General features: G+C 45.4%; 1 protein-coding gene across 9 annotated transcripts in view; it reads left to right on the top strand.

Annotated features, from left to right (window-relative positions):
* The window catches only part of LOC140408395 (janus kinase and microtubule-interacting protein 1-like), a 517,156-nt gene that overhangs the window by 335,208 nt on the left and 156,636 nt on the right, over positions 1-25,312 (top strand). For 6 of the 9 annotated variants that reach the window (XM_072495527.1, XM_072495530.1, XM_072495528.1 and 3 more), the window contains 5 exons: positions 2,042-2,092; positions 6,233-6,352; positions 6,647-6,793; positions 8,219-8,359; positions 12,165-12,224. In XM_072495527.1, coding sequence (XP_072351628.1) covers positions 2,042-2,092; positions 6,233-6,352; positions 6,647-6,793; positions 8,219-8,359; positions 12,165-12,224 — 519 coding nt within the window. The remainder of the gene's footprint in view (positions 1-2,041; positions 2,093-6,232; positions 6,353-6,646; positions 6,794-8,218; positions 8,360-12,164; positions 12,225-25,312) is intronic. The other 3 variants (XM_072495531.1, XM_072495529.1, XM_072495534.1) reach the window with 1 other exon arrangement.

The following is a 25,312-nucleotide window of genomic DNA, read 5'->3' as shown; positions in this document are numbered from 1 at the left end:
ACCCCCCCTGTTTAGTTCCATTTAGAGGTTGGGTAACTCCCTGGCAACTTGCTTCTTTCAGCCTCTTTGTGAATTAATAACGTGTACCATGCATATTTCGATTAATCACCTGACTAATCTTGGAGCTTTCCAAACTTTTTCTCAATCCCTGTGTGTTGGGTGAAGGGGAATTGCAAGATGCGAACTTTACGGAGTAAACGACCAAATTCATTTTAGTTTCAATCCTTGCTTCAGCATCTCTCTAGCCAAACGTTTTGTTCCCTCTCTCCAACCCACCCTCAACCCCGCCAGGTAACCAGGGCTTCCAAAAGGCACTTGATAAAGTGTCATGTAACCGGCTTGCCAGCAAAGCTAAAGCCCGTGAAATAAAAGGGAAAGTGGCAGCACAGATATGAAGTTGGCTGAGAGTAGTGATGGACAATTGGTTTCTGGACTGGAAGAAGCTAGATCAGGAGGTTCCCTAAGGATCAGTATGAGGATCACTGCTTTTCTTCATCGATATTAATGAATTCGATTTGGATGTGGAGGTCGTAATTTTAAAATCTATGGATGGCAAAAAAGTTGGAAGGATCATGAACTGTGAGGATGATAATGATAGACTTCAACAGGACATTGGAATGAGTGGACATGTGGCAGATTAAATTTTTAATGCAGAGAAGTGTGCAATGATTCATTTTGATAGGAAGCACATGGAGAGCCCACACAAAATAAAGGGCCCACTCCAAATGAAGTGCAGGAACCAGAGGGTGGATGTGCACAAATTGTTGACGATGGCAGAGCAGTTTGAGATAGCAGTTATTAAGGTAGATGGAATCCTGGGCTTCATCAATACCGACATGGAATACTGAAGCAAGAAAGTGATGGTGAACTTTTATGAAACATTGGCTCGGCCTCAACTAGACTATTGTATCAAATCCTGGGAGCCAAAGAGGCAGATTGTGAAGGCATTAGGGAGGGTGCAGAAAGGATTTTACAAGAATTGCCGATTAGGAATTTCCAGTTATGGGGATAGGTTGGAGAAACTGGGGAGCTTCTCATGAGAGGAGAGAAGGCCGACAGGAGATTTGATAGAGGTGCTCAAAATCATGTCAGGCCTGGACAAAGTAGACAGAGAGAAAATGTTCCCATTGGTGGAAGGGTTGAGAAATTGAGAACATTAAATTAAGGTAATTGGCAAAAGCCTCAAAAGGTGACAGGTGGAAAACCTTTTTGTGCGGCGAGTGGCTACAATCTGGAATACGCGGCCTAGTAACTGGAGACCGATTCAATCATGGCTTCCAAAAGAGTCTTGGATAATTATCTGAAGGGAGAAGGTTCGTAGGGCTATGGGGGGATAGTGGGCCACTGGGTCGAGAGTTGCTCTTACGGAGACGCAGTACGGCCCCAATGAATGGTATCCTTCTGTACTGTCATTGTATCCATTCTGCAATTCTCTTAGTAGATCTGGCTGTCACACCACTGACAAACATTCGCCAATGATCAGTTAACGAAAGGTCGACATTGCTAAACATGAGGTAGTGAGTGAGCCAAGAAACTTGAACTCATTAAAACCAGCATTTTGACAAACAATGCAGCATCCTGGATGGCCTGCCATTTATTGAGGATCTTGCATTTAAATTTTGAGGAGTCAAAATGGGCGGGGGGGGCAGATGGGGGGACGGGACGGACGACTGCTACAGGGACTAGTTAGCTCCATTTCCTTCTTAAACATAGTTTTAAAGATATAGTAGCAATGAACAGTGATGGATGTTAGCTTCTCATTATTTATTTGTGTGTTTTTTTATATATTTGCATTTATCAAAGTGTCACATGTGGTGCCAATAAAATTCTCAAAGGATGATGGGTAGATTTCTGCTGCCGCGCCTCCCCGGGTTTCTCCGTCTCGCCAGCCGGCCAATGGGGTTTCCCATTGTGAGCAGTCCCACGCCGGTGCAATGGAGAATCCCGACAGCGGAGAATCCAGCCTGATATATTTGTAGGAATTTTTAAAAACAGGTAACAAGGTTTTGCAAACTTTTCAAATGTGTTGTATTATTTACAGATTAAACCATTAAAGGAGCAGTATTACTTAAAGGGGAAGTTTAGTGTCAGGGTAAGTACAAAGAACGATGTGTACTTACCTTTACATTAGTCCTTTAGCAACTAGATAGTCCCTGAATGATATGTATTTAGTCCTACATTGGTCATTCAATGTAGAGTTATGGACAAGATGTGTGTTCACCCTAACATGGATCATTTACCACTGGAATAAATGCAACTGTCTGCACTTGCACCAATAGTGTGAGCACCGATATTTGCAATGCCTTCATATTTGCACAACTGTCCTGCAGGGTCCTGCGTATAATGATTTTAGTAGAATGGATGTTCTGTGATGCATTACGGTAGCACAGTAGCATAGTGGGGCAGCACGGTAGCATAGTGGTTAGCACAGTTGTTTCACAGGGTCTCCAGGGTCCCAGGTTCGATTACCGGCTGGGTCACTGTCTGTGTGGAGTATGCACGTTCTCCCCGTGTCTGCGTGGGTTTCCTCCGAGTGCTCCGGTTTCCTCCTACAGTCCAAAGATGTGCGGGTTAGGTGGATTGGCCATGCTAAATTGCCCTTAGTATCCACAAAATGTTAAGTGGGGGTTACTGGGTTATGGGGTAGGGTGTTCTTTGTAAGGGCCAGTGGGGACTCGATGGGCCGAATGGCCTCCTTCTGCACTGCAAATTGTATGATTCTATGATGATTACAAAAATCTGTGCGTGTCCCATCACCGTTTCCCCTTACTGATTTCAGTTGTGAATGCGTCTAACCTGGGCCAAGCTCTCTACACGGAGTGACTTTTTGTCCCTGGGGTCTCCTGTGCCTTCACGGACCTTTATGACTGTTGAACAAGAAGGTTGTCTGCCGCCCTGTCAGTGGAAACGCAGTCAGGGAGAAAACCACACGAGCCATTGAAAATAAATAATGCCTGTCAGGTCTTGAAAATAAAATGCTAGTTTTAAAAGATAAAGAAAAATAAGAAATAAAGCAGATTTTAATTTTGTTCAGCGAAATGAGAAAGGTGAAAGAATGTGTGACATTTTAATTTCGCTACTGTAATATAAAATAATCCAACTTGAAAAGGAAATTTGGTGTGGGCATAGAGGTTTCTATGTCTTGCACATTCACCGTTCGCTGAACTTTCATTGGTTCCCCCTCGCCCAATGAGTTGGCTGTAACTATTTTCTTTGAAATCCCTCCATTGCCTTAATTGCTCCTACCTTTGCTCTCTTTTCCAACTCTGTTCCAGAGTGCGCACCCTGCCTTGCAGACTCTGAGACACTGAGCTCCCACCACAGCAACTTTGGCAGAGCTTGCGGCCGCTACCCGTCCCAATCCTGGCAATCTCTCCGCCATGCTACTATACCCACCCTCAGAAAGAAGCCTCCTCGAGTCTCGCCTTCTGTCACCTTACTGAACTTCTCCCTCTTCCTGCTGGGTTATCCCAACCCTTTTGTAAAGCACCTTCCGATGGAACAATTAAGCCTGAATTGTTGTGGTTTTCCATTGCTTAATTGGAAACCCAATTTATAGCCCCACAATTTTGTTTTTAAACTTTACTCTTTCCAATCAAGTATGACCCAAACACAAATGTGGAAAATATACATTACATCACGCTGATTACGACTTCAGGTGTGAATGGTTAGTTTGCAAACAGTAGTGTTTTCCTAAAGTCCGACATGTCTCTCCTCCTCCATCTCCAGCATGTCGCCCTGCTGCTGTGCCAGGTTGTGGAGGGCACGGAAGACCACCACAAAGTGGGAGACCCTCTTGGGGGTGTACTGCAGTGCATCACCAGAGTGGTCTAGGCATTGGAATCACATTTTGAGCAGCCCAATCCACCGCTAATGATAGCATGGGTGGCAACATGGGCCTTGTTATATCGGGTCTCCCCCTCGGTGTCCGGCCTTCACACTGGCCAGGATCTCAGCCGGTACCTCTTATCCCCCAAGAGCCAACACGTCATCCTACCATGGTCTTCGAAGACACCGGGGATCTACGTGCACCCCAGGATGTAGCTGTCACGCACACTCCCTGGGATGATCCGGAGGCGGTGGTCGCACACAAATGGAACATTCAGGGAGTGGAACCCCTTCCTGTTAATGGAGGGTAATCCCTGATGCCCCCGGTGCACGCAAGGCGACATGTGTGCCATCTATTTCCCCCTGGATCTGGGGTACCCCGGTGATGGTGGAGAATCCTGCAGCCCAGGCATCTTGGCTGACCTGTTCCAGCTCAAGGTTGATGTGGTCGGCTGCCCGAGCATACAGGGCATCCGTGACGTCACAGATGCCCTTGTAGGCTGTAGCCACATAAGCCCCACTCGAGCCCTAGAATGATCCAGTTGCATAAATGTTCTAGGGCTGGATTCTCTGCTGGCGGGATGCTCTGTTTTGCCCACAGCCCGGGGGTGTCCCAACGTCGTGGGGCTGCCCCACAATGGGAAACCCTATTGAACAGCCAGCGAAATGGAGCATCCCACCGGCGGGTGGAAAATCCAGCCCCAGGGCTGCTCTGACTTTCCCGTTCACCATGAGTGGGTGTCTTCCTATTCCATGGGGTGCCAAGTCCACGAGGACTTGGCGAAGGTGCCACACTGTTTCTTTGTTAAGGTGGAATTTTCTGCAGCATTTGGTGTCTGTCAACTCATCAAAAGACCAAAGACACCTGTACACCTTGGGCTGTCACTGTCTTCCCCCTCTGGGTTCCTCCTTAGCATGATGGGTGGCCAGGTCTTCAGGGTGTGCAGTAGCCCCCTGCACATGGTCTAACAGCGCCAGGGACCCAAGTTCAATTCCAGTCTTGGGTGACTGTGTGGAATTTGCACGTTCTCCCCGTGTCTGTGTGGGTTTCTGTGCTGAAGTCCAGATCTTGATTGCTTGATTATTGCCTGCTGCCTCTTATTGGCTGATGCTTCTAAAGTTCAGGCAAACTCTCCAGGCTTCAAAGTTTGATTGAAATGCGATGCACTAATCATTGTCTGAGACATGGCACGTGTACCCAAGAGAGTGCACTTGGGAATATATTGTTTATTAAGTGGTCAAAAGTTAAAAAGATTCAAAAATCAACTACGTAACATTCCGCATATCATACTAACCATAAAACAACAAGGAAACAACGCCGTTCCATATTGGTACCAATACATAGAATCATAGAATTTACAGTGCAGAAGGAGGCCATTCAGCTCGTCAAGTCTGCATCGGCACTTGGAATGAGCACGCCACATAATCCCACGCCTCCACCCTATCCCCGTAACCCGCCTAACCTTTTTGGACACAAAGTGCAATTTATCATGGCCAATCCACCTGTACATCCTGGCACTGTGGGAGGAAACCGGAGCACCCGGAGGAAATCCACGCACCCACGGGGAGAAAGTGCAGACTTCGCACAGACAGTGACCCAAGCCGGGAATCGAACCTGGGACCCTGGAGCTGTGAAGCAACTGTGCTAACCACTGTGCTACCATGCTGCCCCCACTGTGCCACCGTGCTGGCCCTATATAAGCTTATTTTCACAATAGAAACCAAACACATTCTCCACAATGGAGACGAAGTGTTCGCGCCGTCGTGAACACGTCGGACAATTCTGCAGCTCATGTCTGGTAGTTGCCTGGGGATGTGGATGTTTCACCACAAGATTGGTCCATCTTATTCCCTTAGTTCACCGGGAATATTGGCACAACGAGGACTAGCGTCTTCCCCTCCCACACTCCTCAGAGTCTTCTGGTAGACAAAGCTTTCATCTCATCAGTTGGAAATCCTGGTGTCTAAGCTGAAGGGCCTCAGCATTCTGAACCACTACATGCCCCCTGACTTATCAAAATCCTTAAACTACAGTCATTTTGCTGTCCCCATGATCATATTTAGATGGGGGTAGAAACCTGTTGGGAGAGTGTACGGAGATGGTACGAGAAGCCTGTTTCAGTTGAGTGGTTATAACCAAATGCAGCAAAGCAACTTATACAAGAGGTACAATTTATATTAAAGCCTCAGTGGTTTTATTTGTGTGATGAATTCCCATCGAATGTAATTCATGCAAAATTAGAGCGGCTTGCCATTGGCTTGTGTGTGTCAAGGGACTTGACAATAGGGCCATTTCTTCTGTACAAAATGTTTGAATATCTTCCTTGGTATTTACACATGGCAGATGTTGATGTTTCTGTTCTCAACAAAAAAAACACATAATTTACTTTAAATTCTCCGTTAGGAACTGCAGCTGGATGAAAGGGATGTGCGGAGGTTCCAGTTGAAGATTGCCGAACTAAATGCTGTGATTCGAAAGCTGGAAGACCGGAACACCCTGCTAGCAGATGAGAGGAATGAATTGGTAAATACGATAACTTGTACCCGCCGACATGAGCAAATGAATAAGCTCTAGCCAAATGTATCAAACTATTCTCTTCGACCAGGGGATACGTAAAAATAAAATCTTCCACTTCCGGGCAGAAAGTGAGATATTTGAGATAAATCCCCGAAAGAATTTATCCGCCATGCAGCTAATTTGAGCGGAGCTAATGATCGCACATGAAGAGTAAGTTGCGATAATGCCAATGAATTTGTTGCACTGTCGAAAGGATTTTGCTCACACTTAACCGTGGGTGACTATCAACTGTTTCCCCAGCTGAAACGTGTCCGCGAGACGGAGAGTCAATTGAAACCACTCGTCGAAAAGAACAAGCGTTTGACTAAGAAGAATGACGACGTCATGCAGTCCATACAGAGGATGGAAGATAAGTTGAAAAAGCTGACCAGGGAACATGCAGAAATGGTACAAAATACAGTTGAAATTTTACGTAGCTTATAATTCTCGGGCGCAATTTTTATTTATTTATTTATAAATTTGGAGTACCCAATTCTTTTTTTCCGATTAAGGGGCAATTTAGCGTGGCCAATCCGCCTAGCCTGCACATATTTTTGGGTTGTGGGGGGCGAAACCCACGCAGACACGGGGAGAATGTGCAAACTCCACACGGACAGTGACCCAGGGCCGGGATCGAACCTGTGACCTCGGCGCCGTGAGGCAGCAGGGCTAACCCACCGCGCCACCGTGCTGTCCCTCGGGTGCAATTTAACCCGTCCAGCGAGTATAGTTGAATTTGGCCCATAATTGTCTGCCAAGGTAACAGGGAGACAATTGTCACTTGATGTGACTCATTGCCGAGATGCTCCTACAACCTCAGGCAAGGGTTAAATGAGTGGTTCCATGCAGAAATCCAAACGTTGCAGCCTAAGTTGCACTTTTCCACTGCCAGCTTTGTGCAAATGCCAGCTTGCTGTCTCTCTCATTACCTATGTGCATTAAACACCGTGAAGGTACAGTATTTTTCACAGTAGATATTAACTGAACTCGCCACACAAAAATATGTCTTGTCCACTTCAGTCCGAGGACCCTTTTAACGATGTGGTGTGCGTTACTTGCTGTCAGTCGACTTCTCCGGTTGAAAATTACCTGTTACAAATGTGGAGTCTCATTCCCTCGTTGTTATCAATTTTAAAAATATAAAACGTAACCTGGGAAAGAAACCTTTTCCAACTCTCTCAGTTCAGTACAACTTTTATTCTCCTTCTTTTTCTGTTCCTGAGTTAAAATTGAATCCATTCGCTCTAACTTATACTTGCCGCTCAATCTTTGCACTGTTAATTTCACAAATCCTTCGATTTGAGTGGTTTAGAAGGGGAGGGCTTTGTATAAGACCTCTGATGTAGTGGAACAAGCTGTGTAAGTACTGAGTCAGGGAAACTCTGGTGTTTCTCTGAGTGAATGCAGGGGCTATGGAATAATGATTCCCGTTCATCAGTTTATAGATGATCATTACCTGGATAAATATACATGTCAAACAAGAAGAAAAACAATCACACTTGAAATCTGGTGGATCTTGCGCACTCTGAATCTGAGAACAACATGTAAATTCATTGCAGAAGTCCATTCTACTAAATTTCACTTAATTGCCAAACATTCGACCTACCAGTATTCAAGCACTAAGTGATGTAACCAGGGGCAAGTGAAATGCACCAATGCAAGTGCTGATCTCTCTCCTTGTGAAGGCTAACATTTGGAATGTTGTAGGGTATGCTTTATTTTACCATTACCGATTTGCCTATGTTTACGAATGTGAGAATAATGAGACAGTTTAGTTATTCGGATAGTTTAAAGTACTGATGTATTTAAGGACATGTTTTGTGTGCTTGACAGAAGGAAAAGTTAGCTTCACAAGGGCAGCTAAGACGCCATACTTCACTGAACGATCTGAACCAAACGCAAGATGGGCAAGAAATGGAGTTCCTGAGACTCCAGGTCGTTGAGCAACAACACATTATTGACGATTTATCAATGGTGAGACATTTTGTTATTGCCATTGTCCGTACGCTTATGAATTTTAGTTGCTGATAGTTGTCATCAGCGAAGCAATTGCTAGCCGCACTAGTATTGTTAATCAAAAGATCACTAAATTTTTCAATAGAAATTCTCATTCCACTTCCATTAAAAAGATTGATGGCAGAACACCAGAGGTGATCGTCTCCCTGGGCGCAGAAAAGGCCTTTGACAGAGTCGAATGGAGCTACCTCCTCGAGGTACTGGAGCGGTTTGGGTAGGAGTGGGATTCACCGCCTGGGTGAGGCTCCTGTACAACGCTCCCAAAGCGAGCGTCCGAACTAACACCACCAGCTCTAAATACTTCCAGCTGCAGAGGAACAAGACAGGGCTGCCCCCTGTCCCCACTCTTGTTCGCGCTAGCCATCGAACCCCTGGCGATAGCCCTGCGGGATACGAAAAGCTGGAAGGGAATCCGGAGAGGAGACAGAGAGCACAGAGTCTCACTCTATGCAGATGACCTGCTCCTCTATGTCTCGAAGCCACAGGACGGACTGAAGGCAATACTGCAAATACTGAAAGAGTTTGGAACCTTCTCGGGCTACAAACCAAACCTGGGCAAAAGCGAGGCATTCCCAGTGAACCCAAAAGGGGGAGGGACATAGCTGAAGGGCTCCCGTTCAAAACGGCCCAAAACAGATTCTGTTACCTGGGGATCCAAATAGCCAGAGACTGGACACAGATCCACAAGTGGAACCTGACCAGCCTGGTGGAGGAAGTAAGAAAAGACCTTCAACGGTGGGGCTCACTCCCACTCTCCCTGGCGGGAAGAGTGCAGATGATCAAGATGAATGTACTGCCAAGGTTCCTCTTCCTGTTTAGATCCATCCTGATCTTCATCTCCAAGGCCTTTTTCTAAAACATAGACAGGCTAATCATGGTGTTTGTGTGGGGGGGGGGCAAGAACCCGAGAATTCCCAAGCCGACACTGCAAAGAAGGAAAGTCAGAGGGGGCCTGGCTCTACAGAAACTACAATAAGGCGACTGGGAAGCAACGGCAGAAAAAGTGAGGGGATGGGTACAAAAACCCGACACAGATTGGGTACAAATATAGGAGGCATCCTGTAAAGGAACAACCTTCCGGGCCCTGGCCACAGCAGCACTCACATCCTCCTCAACAAGATACACAACAAGCCCAGTGGTAGCGGCCACGCTGAGAACTTGGATCCAGTTGAGACAGCACTTTGGGATAACCAAAACGTCCCCCATGGCCCCCATCTGCGGCAATCACAGATTCCCCCCAGCCATGCTAGATACCACCTTCAAAAGATGGAGGCGGGACGGGGGCACACTGATGGTCGGGGACTTCTACGCAGGGCGCAGACTGGCGACACTGGACGAACTGACGAGGAAGTGGAAACAACAGGAGGACAGGAATTGAGACACCTTCAAAGAAAGCACTTCCTCCGCAAAGAGTCAGTCGGGTACCCTGGGGGCCCCAGAAAGCCCAGAGAAAAATGGGGAAACCACAAGAGAAGAGGAAGGGGAGGAGGAGGGGGGGGGGGGGGGGGGGGGGGGGGATATCATAGACCGATCCAGAGGGCAGCAAAATGTACGTACAGTTAGTCAAATGAAGGACAAAACAAACCTCTCTGTAAAATAAAGCAAATTAGCGTGGGCAAGAAAAATATAATGTAAATAAGTAACAACTGTTTACAAATATGAGAAAAGCCAATAAAAAGATTAAAAAAAAAAAAAAGATTGATGGCAAACCTGGGTGTCAAATCAAAGTTGTGAGTGTGTTTTATCAACTTAAGAATACAGTACATTGTAAGTGGTTTTGGACGTAGACATCAATACCAAATTCAAAAGGCAAATTCAAATATTGCAAAATATAAACTGTTTTTTACACACCATGACCTGAATTTTTTGGGATGGCAGGGCCTTGCATCCCGCCATTCTAAATGGCCCCTGTCGACTCCGGGCCTGCATCCATCTCACACTCAAATGAACATTGAGTGGCTGCAGGTGGCTCGGTCTGCCCCTTGCTCAGGAGGATGCTCCCCCCTTGGAGACCTGTCAGCCAATCAGTTTGGCCGATACCTCTCCAGTCCCTGCATCAACAGCGCTGCAGTGGACAGAAGTGGAAGTTCAGGAGGCTGCCAGAGCGTAAGTTAGGGCACCTGAGCTCCAGGTATGTTCAAGGGTCCCAAGGCGGGGAGGGTAGGGTAGGCATCTGAAGGGGTGCTTGACTCGGGCAGTCCGGATCTCGGGAGAGGCTAGAAGGGAAGGGAGGTCTGGAGGCCACCGGACCTTGAGGATGGGTGGACGCCCCACTTAAAAAGGGATCTTTCAATCGAGGTGACCCCTCCCCCTCCCCAACCTTTCCACCCAGGAAAAACTATGCTTTTTTTTAGGCTACGCCCACAGACGCTCATTTCACCTTCCAGCCTGAAAATTGAGAGTGGGCAGGGAATGGCCCTTATGTAGCCAATAATTGGCTACTCGAGGATTTCAATTGGGATAAGCGCGAGCTTCCCATATGAGGCCTTGCCCATCCCCGGATAAAATCAGTGTGCTCGGGTGAGGGGAAACCAGGAGGGAATCCCGTTCAATTTCACGCTCCCCACTACACCCGCAAACCCGCCTGGCAGGGAGCGTAAAATATTTTTAGCCAATGAATCTGGTTTTGATGAGTAAAAAACTTATTTTATATTTTGCTCCAAGCTGAAATATATGGAACTTACTTCAGTACATTCATGTATTGCAGGAAAGATTAAGATCAACCTTCAATTTAGTCATTAGTAAATGAATTGCGAGTGATTTTAAATTCTCTTTAAAATCTGCTGATACAGGGCGGCACGGTGGTGCAGTGGTTAGCAATGCTGCCTACGGCACTGAGGACCCTTGTTTTATCCCGGCCCCAGGTCACTGTCCATGTGGCGTTTGCACATTCTCCACATGTCTGCATGATTTCACCTCCACAAGCCAAAGATGTGCAGGCTAGGTGGATTGGCCATGCTAAATTGCCCCTTAATTGGAAAAAAATAATTGGGTACTCTAAATTTCTAAAAGAAAAAATCTGCTAATGCAGCCACCTAGTTCATATGGAGGTGCCGGGGTGTTTTGGCATAGAATCATAGAATTACAGTGCAGAAGGAGGCCATTCGGCCCATCGAGTCTGCACCAGCCCTTGGAAAAAGCACCCGACTCAAGTCCTCACCTTCCCCCTATCGCCGTAACTCAGTAACCCCACCTAACCTTTTTGGACACGAAGGACAATTTAGCATGGCCAATCCACCTAACCTGTACATCTTTGGATCTTTGTTGACTATCAACACACCATTGAAGCCTTCTGGGGAAGGGATTTGGCATGCACCACTGATTGGATAATTTAACAAGCTGCTCAGCAAATTAGAAAATGAAATAAAATGAGAAAATGCTGCAAGTATTCAGCGGGTCAGGTAACATCTGTGGAGGCAGAAACAGGTCGATAACCTTTAATCAGAAACATAAAATGAGATATTTCTGGCCCCTGTGTTGATTGAATCTCCAGCTAATAACAGAATAGGACATCAGTGCTTGATGATAACTCCGCATTTAAGAGCAAAATTACATTTTCAGCCTGTCCGAAGGTGTTATTGAGCAATAAAAGTGCCTTCCAAACCAGCATCTGTTTTTATTTATGCCTCGTGTTTGGAATGGACTGAAATTGATCAAACTGACGGATTACTATTGATCCTTGATGTTTGCTGTATATTTCCAGTTGATTGAGTTGATCATCTAAAAGTTGGATTTTATATCTCACTATTTCGTGCTCCCTTAGGAGCGGGAGAGATTGTTACGCCCGAAGAAACAGAAAAAAAGAAGCACAAAGCCGCACAAGGTAAAGTGACAAATATGCAGCAATCCTAGCGTTACAACTTTTCGGGAAGCTGAAATGCCTGTTAACTATTCCTCAGGTGGAAAGTGAAAGCAACAGCCGATTGATTTGACAAGACATATTTACTTCAATTTAAAATCCTTTCTGAATTTCTGTCCCTAATCCTGTACAATATCTAGAGATCAGACTTTCAGACTATTAATCTACCAGAGATTGGTTAAAGAAAAATAGAATGTTGGAACATTGGATGTTGGATACAAGATGATCAGAGGATTGGATAGGGTGGACAGTGAGAGCCTTTTTCCTCGGATGGTGATGTCTAGCACGAGGGGACATACCTTTAAATTGAGGGGAGATAGATATAAGACAGATGTCAGAGGTAGGTTCTTTACTCAGAGAGTAGTAAGAGCGTGGAATGCCCTGCCTGCAACAGTAGTGGACTCGCCAACACTAAGGACATTCAAATGGTCATTGGATAGACATATGGACAATAAGGGAATATTGTAGATGGGCTTTAGAGTGGTTTCACAGGCCGGCGCAACATCGAGGGCCGAAGGGCCTGTACTGCGCTGTAATGTTCTATGTTCTATGAATGCTTAATGTATTGTAACCTAATGAGAATAATATTTGATAATAAATAACAATAATAACAATAATAATAATGAGAATATGCTTGCAATTATTCACCAAACCATGGCAAAGTGCCATGTATTTTTACTCTGGTGTAGGGTGAGGAGGAGGACTCGCAGTCTACCTTATTTGGAATGGGATCAAGCCTGTGCTGTTGACATTAATATCACCCACACTAGCTCTCTAGCCAACTGAACGAACTGTCCCTCCAGATGATCCATATCTAGCTATAAATAGAAATCTACATTTGCATTGAAGAAACTGACTTTTTTTTGCACCTTTGCTTACTCTTATAGGTGTAAGTGGCTTAACGAGGACATGGAGAGTCCACACTGAATAAAGTAACAAACTAGATTTATTTACACTATGGTATATACACTGCCCAGTAGCTCCCTCCCGGATCCCTTTCTTTTTGGTTAGTGCCTTGCTGGCCATTGTCCATTGGTTAATTAGTGTTCCCCCACCCCTAGCGGGAGAGCTCGTACTCCGCGAGGACCACGGGGAAGATAATAATTCCCTCCCCGTAGGTCCCGTGTGGGTCATTACAAGTGGAATGGTTTGAAAGTGTCTCAAACTTTATTTTGAAGTGCAGTATCTCTCTCCTGAGTGCTCTGACTTTATTGTAACTGATTAACAGTCTGGCGTGAGATTGGTAAACCTAATGGTCAGGGTTCGGTACGTTTGGGCTGGAGCTTGATGTAGGAATGGGTTTCTATTTCTTCGATTGGGATTGTGTGTTTTATGGCATGTTGCAGTAAGTGCTTAATGTCCACCAATGGATGATGCTGAAAACTCAAGCTTGTGTTTGACTGAAAATATACAGGGCCATTGTTTTGCTGTGACTGAATAAATCATATTCTGCTTTTGGTTATGTGGCATTTTGGATTAGTGTTTTGAGGAATGGATCTACTCTACGGCAACCGTTTTGTGATTGGGCCCGTCGGCTGACGCAAATTTGCACGCAAATTTTACATTGAAACGTATTTGTAAAGAGATGGGGGCGGCTTAAATTTAAACACTTGCTTTGCCTGTATGAATCCATTGAGTAACCTGTGACTGAAAGGCAACTGGTGAGGTCGGGCAAGGTCAACTTTATTTTACTTGATCTGAGGGAAGTGCTGCAGTGCTTTTCCTCCCGGTCCCGCTCCGAAGCTGTGACTCAGGCTATTGCTGGAAACCTACCTGCAGCTTTCCAATTAGCCTGGCTCCTCAATGGTCCAGCTGGTCGCATGGTTGGGTCCATCTCCTGCCCCAGAGAACATCGGCAGTGAAGAATCCAGGACAATCAATTCCACTTTTACACCAAGGATTTTCTGGAATAGTGGAGCTATCCAACTAAGGGTTCTTTTTTGCTGGGTGGAGGGGAAATGCATTTTTCCAAGGAAAATTATAAATCGATATCCTGAGAAAATATGGGCGCAATTTAATGCCCCAAAAATAGGATCCCGATTCGGACCTTGGGTGACTGTGTGGAGTTTGCAGACTCCACACACAGACAGTCACCAAAGGCCTGAATCAAAACTGGGTTCCTGGCTCTGTAAGGCAGCAGTGCTAACCACTGTGCCACCATGGCTTAATTTGATAGCAAGGGTCGATTTGGCGTATTAGAAGATTTCTCTGCCAGTCTCCCTCTCGGGAAGTGTGCATCTTCAGGATCCCCATTTGATCCAGATGTCGGGATCATGACGCTCACAGCCAAATCCAGCCCGTCGTGTCTCATATAGAGCAATTTCTCATTGTTGACACACTTCCCATTAGAGTCAGCATGCGATGAAAATATTAAATGGATAAACAACTATAATGCAACTTATTTGCAATAGTAAAGTGTTTTTTCTGCAACCTGTGCATGAACATTCCATTCAAGCTGATATAAAGCTTTTTTGCTCAAGTTATTTGAAGATCTAAATCCCCGCCATCAAAGTGTAGTGTGTACATATGCACAAACTCCATGGGTTGGATTCTCCGCTCCCTGGCACTGAAATCGCGTTCGGCGACGGGGCGGAGAATCCGTTTTGATGCCAATATCGGGGGCGGCACCTGTTTTCAGATTCTCCGCCCCCTGAAAAGCAGCATACTCTAGGAGTACGTCATGCCACGTATCCACGGCCTCAGGCCGTGGCCTGTGGCCCGCCCGGCGATGCTCCGTCTCCGACCGGCCGAGTTCCCGACGGCGTGGGTTACGTGTGCTCACACCTCCGGGAACTTCGTGTGCGGCTGCGGACTCAGTCCGGTGGCACCACAGTTGGAGGAAGGCTGATCCGTGGCGAGTTGGGGGGGGGGGCTTCATTCGGGGCTGGGGGCATTGTGGGCGGCGGTCCGGGGCGCTCGAGCGGCCGAAGTGTGGTACTATTTTTGCGGTCTGCGTCTGCCGGCTGAGTCCGCCATAAAGCATGGCACGGTCGCTGCAGGCCATGCCGTGTGCATGCACAGCCACAGACCCGGAACTTCTCAGGGCCGTATCGGCAGCTGGAGCTGTGAGCTCTACACTGCCTCCCTGCTAGCCCCCAGCAAAACGGGGAAGTGGTGGCCGTTTAGCGCCAGTTTTCCTGGCGTAAAACACCACCGTTTTCACGCCGGCGTGGGGACTTAGTGCCCCAAATGGAGAATCCAGCCCCATGTGCCTGCAGCCTGACACATGTCACACCTCCTATTAATGTGTGACATAATTGTAGTCTTGACTGAAAATATGATGGTTCCTTTCAACTGACTGACAAATATGGAAAGTGACAGTAACCAGATTTCTTTTTAATAATTCCATCTACCGACATACAAAAGTTTTGTGTCTCTTGAGTGTGTGTGTCAGACACACTCTGGTAACCCACTTAAAAGCGATTGTCGCATTTACATTTTCTTAGCTCAAGTATTGTTCTCGTAAATAGCAATAACTCATGGAGAAACTGGAATGGGGAGCTGGCAAATCAAAAACTATCAATCACGCAGTTCAAAAATCTACCAATCAATCTAAGATTGAGAACAAAATGATGTCGGAGGAGATTTTAAAAATTGCATAACAACAATTAACTTACTCATGCAGTCGCAATTCTTGTGTTGGAACTATCTCTAACTATATCTCTGCCTGCATGGTCAGCCTTGAGATTCTGGGTTCACAGAGCTGTCATCGTCAATTGCAGAGATACAGCAAAGTAGCCGCAGAATTTATCTGTGCCTGCATCCCCCAAATTTTTATTAATGATTGAGAGCAAGCTGGCCGTTCCCAGAGCATGGCTGTAGAGGATGCACAGCCAGTTGTATAGACTAATCTGATCCTTGTCTGATACAGATTTCAATTTTCCGCTCAAGCAGCAACAAATAAATTGTCCTGATACCGCTGAGATATACAAACAGTTTATACAGGTCTTCTGGAGATGCCCTGTAAATTTTAGGAATGAGATGTTCCTGAGCAGGGTCCAATTTAAAATAAGGCCTGAGCTGCTTTATACCCATTATGGATTTCTATTCTCCTGTTTTCTCCTGCCTGCGGGAAAACCGGAGAGCTCCCCGCTGGCACTGGCAGTGTCTCCCAGTGGGATTCACCCGCCTTTAGTATTTAATAATATGCACGTCGGAAAGCATGCCGGCCAGCCTGTCTTCAACGAGGGTTCCCCGATCCCAACTTTAACAGACAGGTCCACAAATATCATATAGTGGTCCTTAGTTTGTCTACAAGACTTGAATTTGATGCACTGCAAAGATCATGAACAGGGTTCTCCGGTCCCCCACAATGAAAATTATGATGCCCCCGCTGACGGGGGGAGCACCCTCAATACTCAAGCAAACAAGGGCATCCTTCCCACCACCATAATCAATCCCCCCCCCCCTCCACACACACTACGCAGGCATGGGGGTGACCCAACCCCCTTCCTGGCCATCCCTTTCAAACCCCACTGCTCCCTGGCACCCTGACACTGACACCCTGGCCTGTTGTGTTGGACCCCGAGGTGTGGGGGGGGGGGGTCAAGGAGGTAGGTACAGTGCCAACGTGCCCCTCTGCCACTGCCGGGCTGCATAGGGAGGGTACCCCAAGGGTCCTGAGGTAGGGCAGGATCAGGCTGGGGGCAAGGAGTTGTACTTGGGATTCTCCCCTGGGATGGGGTTCTTGTGGCTGGCTCACTCTTGGCATGGTGATTTCAGGCAGCTCTCTGATCAAAATTTTCATTGTTGTCTGTATACGTTGAAAACTTTTAAGTGGCCTGGTCACTTGGATCTCCATGCCCCCTGTAAACCTGTAAGGCTTCCAAACCACAGGAGCACTCCAGTCTGCAGAGTTCCCTCTTTCTCTTTCCCTCTCTCAGAAGCTGAAGCTTTGAGAAGACCCCTTTAGAGTCCTCTGACTGACAGGCAAAGTCAGTTTCACTTAGTGGGGGTGGGGGTCTTTTTGTAACCTGAATGAGCGGCAGGTACAGACCTTGGCCGATGCGCTATTCTCCGTCCAATCGCAAATCCCGATTTTAGCGAATGAACCCGGAGAACCCTGGCCACGTTAATTGCTTAGTTTGGGGATTTCTTGTGCGTGTTATGGCACACAGTTCGGCAGCTGAACCTAACTGTTGAAGACTGTTATTTTATTCAAAATCTACTATAGGCCCACCAGAGTACATTGCAGAGAATCAGAAGATTATTCAGTTTCCCAAAGTGCGTGGCAACTGTGCCACTGGGCTGTGTGTTCCTGGCGAATTAACCCTAAGGGTGGATGAAGCTAATCAGTGACCATGGAGAGATTCCAAAAAGAACCAGAGAGCAACTGAAAAATGCTTGTGAACAGACAGTCAGAGTTTTTCCTCGGCTAAAGGAGAGACCGCATGACTAGAGTCAAAGTTAACGTTATACGTTGAAGTGAAAAACTCGCCACTATTCTTAGAATTCCCCCTATACCAAAAAGGGCCGACATTCTAAATGGTGAACAGGGATTCTCACTCCATGACTCCTATGCAGGCTTAGGTGGGTGCTATTCAGGTCAAACTATGTTTTCAAGTTATCCCCCGGTATAACCCATACCTTCACAGAAGAATTTTACCTACTTACCACTTAGTAGCATCGATGTCCTGGTTCCTACGTTGCTAAGTAAGTAAAGTAGGCTTTGTAATAACCATGGTTTCAGGTTAAAACTTTTAAGTTATTTTTTTATCATATTTTTTTCTTTTAAAAGATACAATCACTGTCTTTACAGAAAAGTAAAAAGATCTTGCTTCTGGATTCTCCTGGTTAGTTGAAGGGACCTTCAGGCCCACCTTGACAATCACTCTTCTTTAGCTTTTGGTCTTCCTCAGATGTACGCTCGGTTGCTATGCTCTATCTTTCCCATGTACCGAGCTGTGAGAGCTGGCTCTGCGCTGACTCTGAGCTGACTCTGCCTCCTCTTTAAATTCTGGTCTTCCTTAGATGTATTAGCTGTTTTAGCTCGGCTGCTTTGCTCTGTCCCTTTCCCATGACCAAGCTGACTGTAAGCTGACTCTGAGCTGCTTCTGAGCTGACTCTGCTTCTCTGCCCCTTTCTCAGGGTTTATATCGCCCTTCTAGCAGTTATTAAGCTTTTATGACTTTATTGTAAAGTAACTTTTATTTCACTTGGATTGTAAAAGGTACCTTTAATCTAAAATTTTCTAACACGACTAAGTATTCATTTTGAGCATGACCTCATCTCATAGATCTCTAATTATATAGATTCCTTTGTGATGTTCAAAAATGCTTTGATTTCAAAGGTGTGACTTTTGATTCCTGTCATTTCTATAGTTTTATTATTATCAAATTGTGTCCCCAGCTCATAATTTTGACTTTGATTTGGGTCTAATTTGTGTTCTCGTAGACACGCTGTCTCCAGCTTTCTTTAATTTACCTGATATCAGGAGAACTTCACACCTATACATTTGTCACCTAATTCAACTGAACCTCATCCATTCTTTTCCATCTGCTGACCTAACTTCAAAAGGAGGTGTGAAATATTGCTTTTAGTTTTATACTAAAGATTCAATTGGTGGTGAGTTTAAAAGACTTGCCTCACATTTAAACATTTGTCACCTAATAAAGCTGAACCTCATCCATTCTTTTCCATCTGCTTACCTAACTTCAAAAGGAGGTGCGAAACATTGCTTTTAGCTATATACGAAAATTCCTGATTATGTCTTGAAAGACCTGCTTGTTTTGTTTGCTAAGCCTGTTTGACCAAGGCTATCTGCATTTTACAATCCTCTCCTGGCAGCTGCTGTTAACCCTTCGTGGGATTTTCCCCTACATTCTCTCATGTTTCTTAAATCAGGTATTACCAGACTTCCATGTTTCAAATGACACATCTTTCCATATTTTCAATTACAACGTTTGGTCGAAGCATATCACTGAAGCACCCTGGAGTTTGGGGTAAAGATTTCTGTGGCATTGCATTAGATAGCATCCAGATACATACAAATTACTATGAAGATAAAAAACTCTGAGCTGACCGATACTGGCAACATAGATCAGGTTGCATTAATATTCAACATACAATGTATATGATAGGAAGCATTTACTGTCTCGCTCCTGTTTCGGGAAAGATGATGCGCAATCTAAAGGAGAACACAAGACAAACATCACAAAGCCTCTCCAAGCTGCATTGGAACTCAATGGCTCCTCTGTTGGTAGAATGGGAAATTTCAAAGTCTCTCAAATGGATTGTGGGGTGGTTTTTCGGCCGTGTTGTGCCAGCGGCAAATACCACTATGTCGGGAAAATACTGGTTGAGCCCTGAAACGGGATTTGCACCGGGCGCCAAACAGTTTGCCATGTTCCCGGGCCCTCCCAGCAGACGTAGTCTGCTTCATGCCATCACTGGGTGTGAACCAGATTAGCGTATTTAAATATTCATTTAAATGTGCAGAATCTGTTTTAAGTTGGATTCTCCTCCCTCCTGCAATTCTCCCACCCGCTAGCGCAACGGGAAATCGACGCGGATCGTTACTGGTCTCGCCAAACTGAGACAAGATGTGATGATTATTCTGGGGGGCTCGGAGGCCATTGTAGCCCCTGGGTGGTTGGGAACTTGGGTAGGCATTGCCCTAGCACTGCCCGCTGGGAACCTGTCACTGCCAAGAAAACAGTGCCAGGGGGCTGTGCCAAGGAGCACTATGATGGTGGGGGATGAGGGGACAGGGCATGAGAGGACAATGCATGATGGGGCCGGCATGTTTAGGCCCCACTCCTATTAATGTGGTGCGAAGCACTCCCCCTGTAAAAAAAGTTGCGGGATTCTCCATCGACGGGATCCTCCGCCCCGCCGACAGCTCACCCCTGCGCACCCCCGCCTGCGGGTTTCACAACAGTGTGGGGGTGGCCACAATGCGAAACCCCATTGGCCGGCTGCAAGAATGGAGAATCCTGCTGCCGGCGAGGGCACACCGGAACATCCGGCTGGCAGGACGGAGAATCCCGCCCAAGGACTTTAGTGTGGGAGGATCGCAATGAGAATCGTGCTGGAACAGCTGATTTCCCTGCCCGAAGAGACACATTGTTGTGTTTTGGGAAAATTCTGTCCAGGGCCTCTGCTTATTATTTTCACTCCCTTATAAACATCTTAAAAACAATCTTGCTGCTTGACTAATGCTTACTTTGAGAGTAGAAATGGCAGCCACTGAACTTTCAGGGACAATGCGATGGTAAACTACTTTAACACTTTGCCCCCAATTCTTGCCAAGAGGGCTGGGTTAACATTGAGGCCATTGAATTGGTGCGCAGCAGTAATTGTGCCTATACAACTTCGCATGGCTGAACAGGATCTTACTTCTGTCTCTTGCAGTTTGATTTGCGTCAGTAAACATTGTAGATGTTTAGTTACAGAATATTGCTATGACTGGTGCAGTTTAGGCAAGTCCCAGTAAGCAATTGTGTTGTCATTTATTTTTTCAGAAAAGATAGGTTCAGGTTTGTGATTGAGGTCCTTTTAGAGGTGTCAATAATTAATCGCCAATTTGATTCATCATTGCCCTGAAAAATTAGATTATAGCACTGCAATTGTTGACAGAGCCAGAGCACACATTTCCTCATCATAGACAGAGTAGGAACGCACATTTCCTCAACTAGTTGTATTGTGATAAACTAAGAAGCAGTTTGCTGTCTGATGCCAGAATGTTTTCAAGGGTGGGAGGAATGTTCAGCCTGAGATCAGTAGATACAACTATTTTTTAAGAAGTGAAAATATGGCAAATGGAGTTCAAACTAGAGATGTGTGAGATTGGGGAAGGTAACCAAAGCAAGGGATAAATAGAAGGATACTGATATAGACAGAGGGGAAAGGTAAATCTCAACTCCTTTATTTTCTTGTCATTTGTCCGTAAGGAGAGGTGTTTTAATTTTTGAAATAAGCTGTGGGGTGTTACCCCAAACCCTGTTTGTGAGATCAATTTTTAAAATGACTCGCTGAAATCTCTCGTTAGGTTTATACCTGAAGTAAAGTTTATTCACACATTCAAACCTGGAGAATGATCGCAACTTCATACACACAAGCGTGTAATAAGAAGACAGGAAAGGAGAGTTTTTGCAACTATGAGTAACTCAACTATCGGTTCATGCGTTTGTCAAAGTCCAGCATGCCAGAGTACAGTAAGGGTTCCTTCATGGAGAAGTTACAGTTCAGCTATCTGAAGCTGGATTTTGCAGAATTCATTTAAGATTAACGGTGGCACCGCAGTATGGGGTTGGTGTATGGAGACCTGGTCTGCTCGGCAGGTGATGTCAGGATTTGAAGACGCTTAAACTTGATGCAGGCCGGCGATCAGCCTGGAGTCCTGGGTTTAATGTCTGCAGGCTGGAGTTTAGACATCAGTCTGAGGTGTGAATTCAAAAATGTGATGTTAAAATTTTCCAAGGCTGCTTTTGACCTGTAACTGCTGTTGGAAGTTTCCAGAAACAGTAGCCATCTTGTGAATCATGTGACTATAGCAGCCATCTTTTGGGTTCAGCAAAGTCTACTTTTTAAATAAGCAGAAAGGTACAGTTTGGCTTAACAGTTTATGATGCAAGGACATGGGAAAAGACAGGGGAATGGCACTAACCCAAGGTGCCCGTTTGAAGAGCCAGTACCAGATGAGCCTCCTCCTACTCTTGTCATTCACTTTCATGTCTTAGGGACATGATGATACTGAGAAGTGTAGAGGAGCAGCAGGACCTTGGAATGCATGTCCACAGATCTCTGAATGTAGCAAAACAGATCAATAAGATGGTTAAGAATGTATGCGGGATTCTTTCCTATATTAGCTAAGGTCAGGAATATAAGAACAGGAACATTATGCTACAACTGTATAAAACATTGATTAGACCACAGCTAGAGTGCTGTGTACGGTTCTGGTCACTGCATTACAGGAAGAATGTGGTTACACTAGAGAGGGTACAGAAGAGATTTCTGAGGCTGTTGCCAGCAATTTGCACTATGGAGCAAGATTAGATAGTTTGGTGTTGTTTTCTTTCCAACAGAGAAGGCTGCAGAGAGGTTTAATTGGTGATGTGTTGCAGTTCACCCAGGGAGTCTTGAGTTGCTGTGGCAACATTCACTCTTACGTGCTTGTATGTTGTGGCCTGGAGCTATGGGTCGGGCGGTTAGAGTTTTCATTGTTCTTTCCATCACATGGCTGACCAGGAATGTCTCCTGGTCTTACTGCATACCATTGGCATGTTGGAAGAATTTTTAGATTGACACTCAACCTCTTTGGCCATGTTATGAACGCATCTTCCTTGGCCGTCAAGTCCTGGAGTGGGACTCGAACTCTGGCCTTCAGACAAAGAGGCAGGGACGCTACCCACTGCGCCACAAGAGCTTCAATATAATTGTGGCTTCTAAAATTGAGCGACCCAGATAGATTGGACAGGGGGTCCCATACTTGAGAGTTCCATAACGTCAGAGCATAAATTTAAAGTAATTAGGGAAGAATTAGAACAGAGTTGAAGAGAATGTTCGTCATTCAGAGGGTGGAAGGGGTCTTTCATCGAAACATAGAAAATAGAAGCAGGAGGAGGCCATTCGGCCCAGAGAGCCTGTTCCGCCATTCATTAAGGTCATGGCTGATCATCAAGTTCAATACCCTGATCCCGCCTTCCCCCCCCATATCCCTTGATCTCTTTAGTCCCAAGTGATATATCTAATTCCTTCTTGAAAGTTCACAACGTTTTGGCCTCAACTACTTTCTGTGGTAGTGAATGCCACAGATTCACCACTCCCTGGGTGAAGAAATTTCTCCTCGCCTCAGTCTTAAAAGGTTTACCCCTTATCCTCAAACTACGACCCCTAGTTCTGGACTCCACCACAATTGGGAGCATTCTTTCTGAATCTACTCTGCGTAATCCTGTTAGAATTTTGTAAGTTTCTATGAGACCGCCTCTCACTCTTCTAAACTCCAATGAATATAATCCTAACCGATTTAGTCTCTCCTCATATGACAGTCCCGCCATCCCAGGAATCAGCCTAGTAAACCTTTGCTGCCCTCCCTCCATAGCAAGAACATCCTTCCTCAGGTAAAGTGAACAAAACTGCACACAATACTCTAGGTGTGACCTCACCAATGCCCCATACAATTGCAGTAAAACACCTCTATTCCTGTACTCAAATCCTCTCTCTATGAGGGCCAACATATCATTTGCCTTCTTTACTGCCTGCTGTACCTGCACGCTTACTCTCAGCGACTCATGCACGAGGACACCAAGGTCTCGCTGAGTATCCACCTCTCTCAATTTACACCCATTGAAATAATAATCTGCCTTCCTATTTTTGCTACTGAAGCGGATAACCTCACATTTATGCGCATTATACTGCATCTGCCATGCATGTGCCCACTCACTCAGCCTGTCCAAATCCTGCTGAAGCATCTCTGCATCCTCCTCACAGCTCACCCTCCCACCCAACTTTGTATCATCTGCAAATTTGGAGATAATATGCTTAGTTCCCTCGTCCAAATCATTAATATATAATGTGACAGTTGGGGTCCTAGCACAGATCCCTGTGGTACCCCACTAGTCACTGCCTGCCTATCAGAAAAATACCCATTTATTCCAACTTTTTGCTTCCTGTCTGCTAACCAGCTTTTTAGACATCTCAAGACACTACACGTAATCCCAAGCGCTTTAACTTTACATATTAATCTGCTATGTGTGACCTTATCGAAAGCCTTCTGAAAGTCTAAATATACCACATCCACCAGTTTTCCCTCGTCAACTCTACTAGTTACATCTTCAAAGAATTCTAGTACATTTGTCAAGCATGATTTTCCTTTTGTAAATCCATGCTGACTTTGTCTGATTACATCACTGCTTTCCAAATGCTGTGCTATGAAATCCTTGATAATGGACTCCAGCAACTTCCCTCCTACTGACGTTAGGCTCATTGGTCTGTAGTTCCCTGTTTTATTTCTACCTGCCTTTTTGAATAGCGGGGTTATATTCACTAACCTCCAATCTGTACGAACCATTCCAGAGTCCAAAACATGTTGGAAAATGACCACCAATGGATCTACTGTTTCTAGGGCCACTTCCGGAAGTACTCTGGGATGCAGATTATCAGGCCCTGGAGATTTGTTCGCCTTCAATCCCATTAATTTCCCCAAAACCATTTATTTGCTAATACTAATTTCCTTCCGCTCCTCACTAAAACTTGTGCTTTTCAGAACTTCCGGTACATTATTCATGACTTCTTTGTGAAGACAGAAGCAAAGTACAAATTTAGTTCCTCAGCCGTTTCTTTATTTCCTGTTATGAATTCCCCGGTTTCTGGCTGTAAAGGGGCCTACATTAGTTTTTATTAATCTTTTTCTTTTTACATACCTATAGAAACTTTTACAGCCAGTTTTTATGATCCCGGCTAGTTTACTTTGAAATTGTATTTTCCCCTTCTTAATCAATCCCTTGGTCTGCCTTTGCTGAATTTTAAACTGTTCCCAATCCTCAGGTCTATTGCTTTTTCTTGCTAATTTATATGCCTCCTGTTTGAATCTAATACTATCTCTAATTTCCATTGTAAGCCATGGTTTGGCCATAATTCCCTTTCTAATCTTGCGCCAAATAGCAACGAACAGGGGCTGGTTTAGCACAGTGGGCTAAACAGCTGACTTGTAATGCAGAACAATGCCAGCAGCGTGGGTTCAATTCCCATACCAGCCTCCCCAAACAGGTGCCGGAATGTGGCAACTAGGGGCTTTTCACAATAACCTCATTGAAGCCTACTTGTGACAATAAGCGATTATTAACTTTTGGAGTTCACCTATTCGTTCCTTGAATGCCTGCCATTGCCTGTCCGCTGTCCTTCCTTTAAGTAATGTTTCCCAGTCCATCATAGCCAGCTCATGCCTCATACCATCATAGGTACATTTATTGAGGTTCAGGACCCTGGTCCCAGAATCAACTACCTCACTATTCACCTTGATAAAGAATTCTACCATATTATGATCACTCATCCCCAAGGGTTTTCTCACAGCTTAGATTGCCAACTAATCCTTTCTCATTGCACAACACCCA

Source organism: Scyliorhinus torazame, chromosome 3 (assembly GCF_047496885.1).
Source record: "Scyliorhinus torazame isolate Kashiwa2021f chromosome 3, sScyTor2.1, whole genome shotgun sequence".
Classification (NCBI taxonomy): domain Eukaryota; kingdom Metazoa; phylum Chordata; class Chondrichthyes; order Carcharhiniformes; family Scyliorhinidae; genus Scyliorhinus; species Scyliorhinus torazame.
This window is presented reverse-complemented; position numbering and strand designations above follow the sequence as displayed.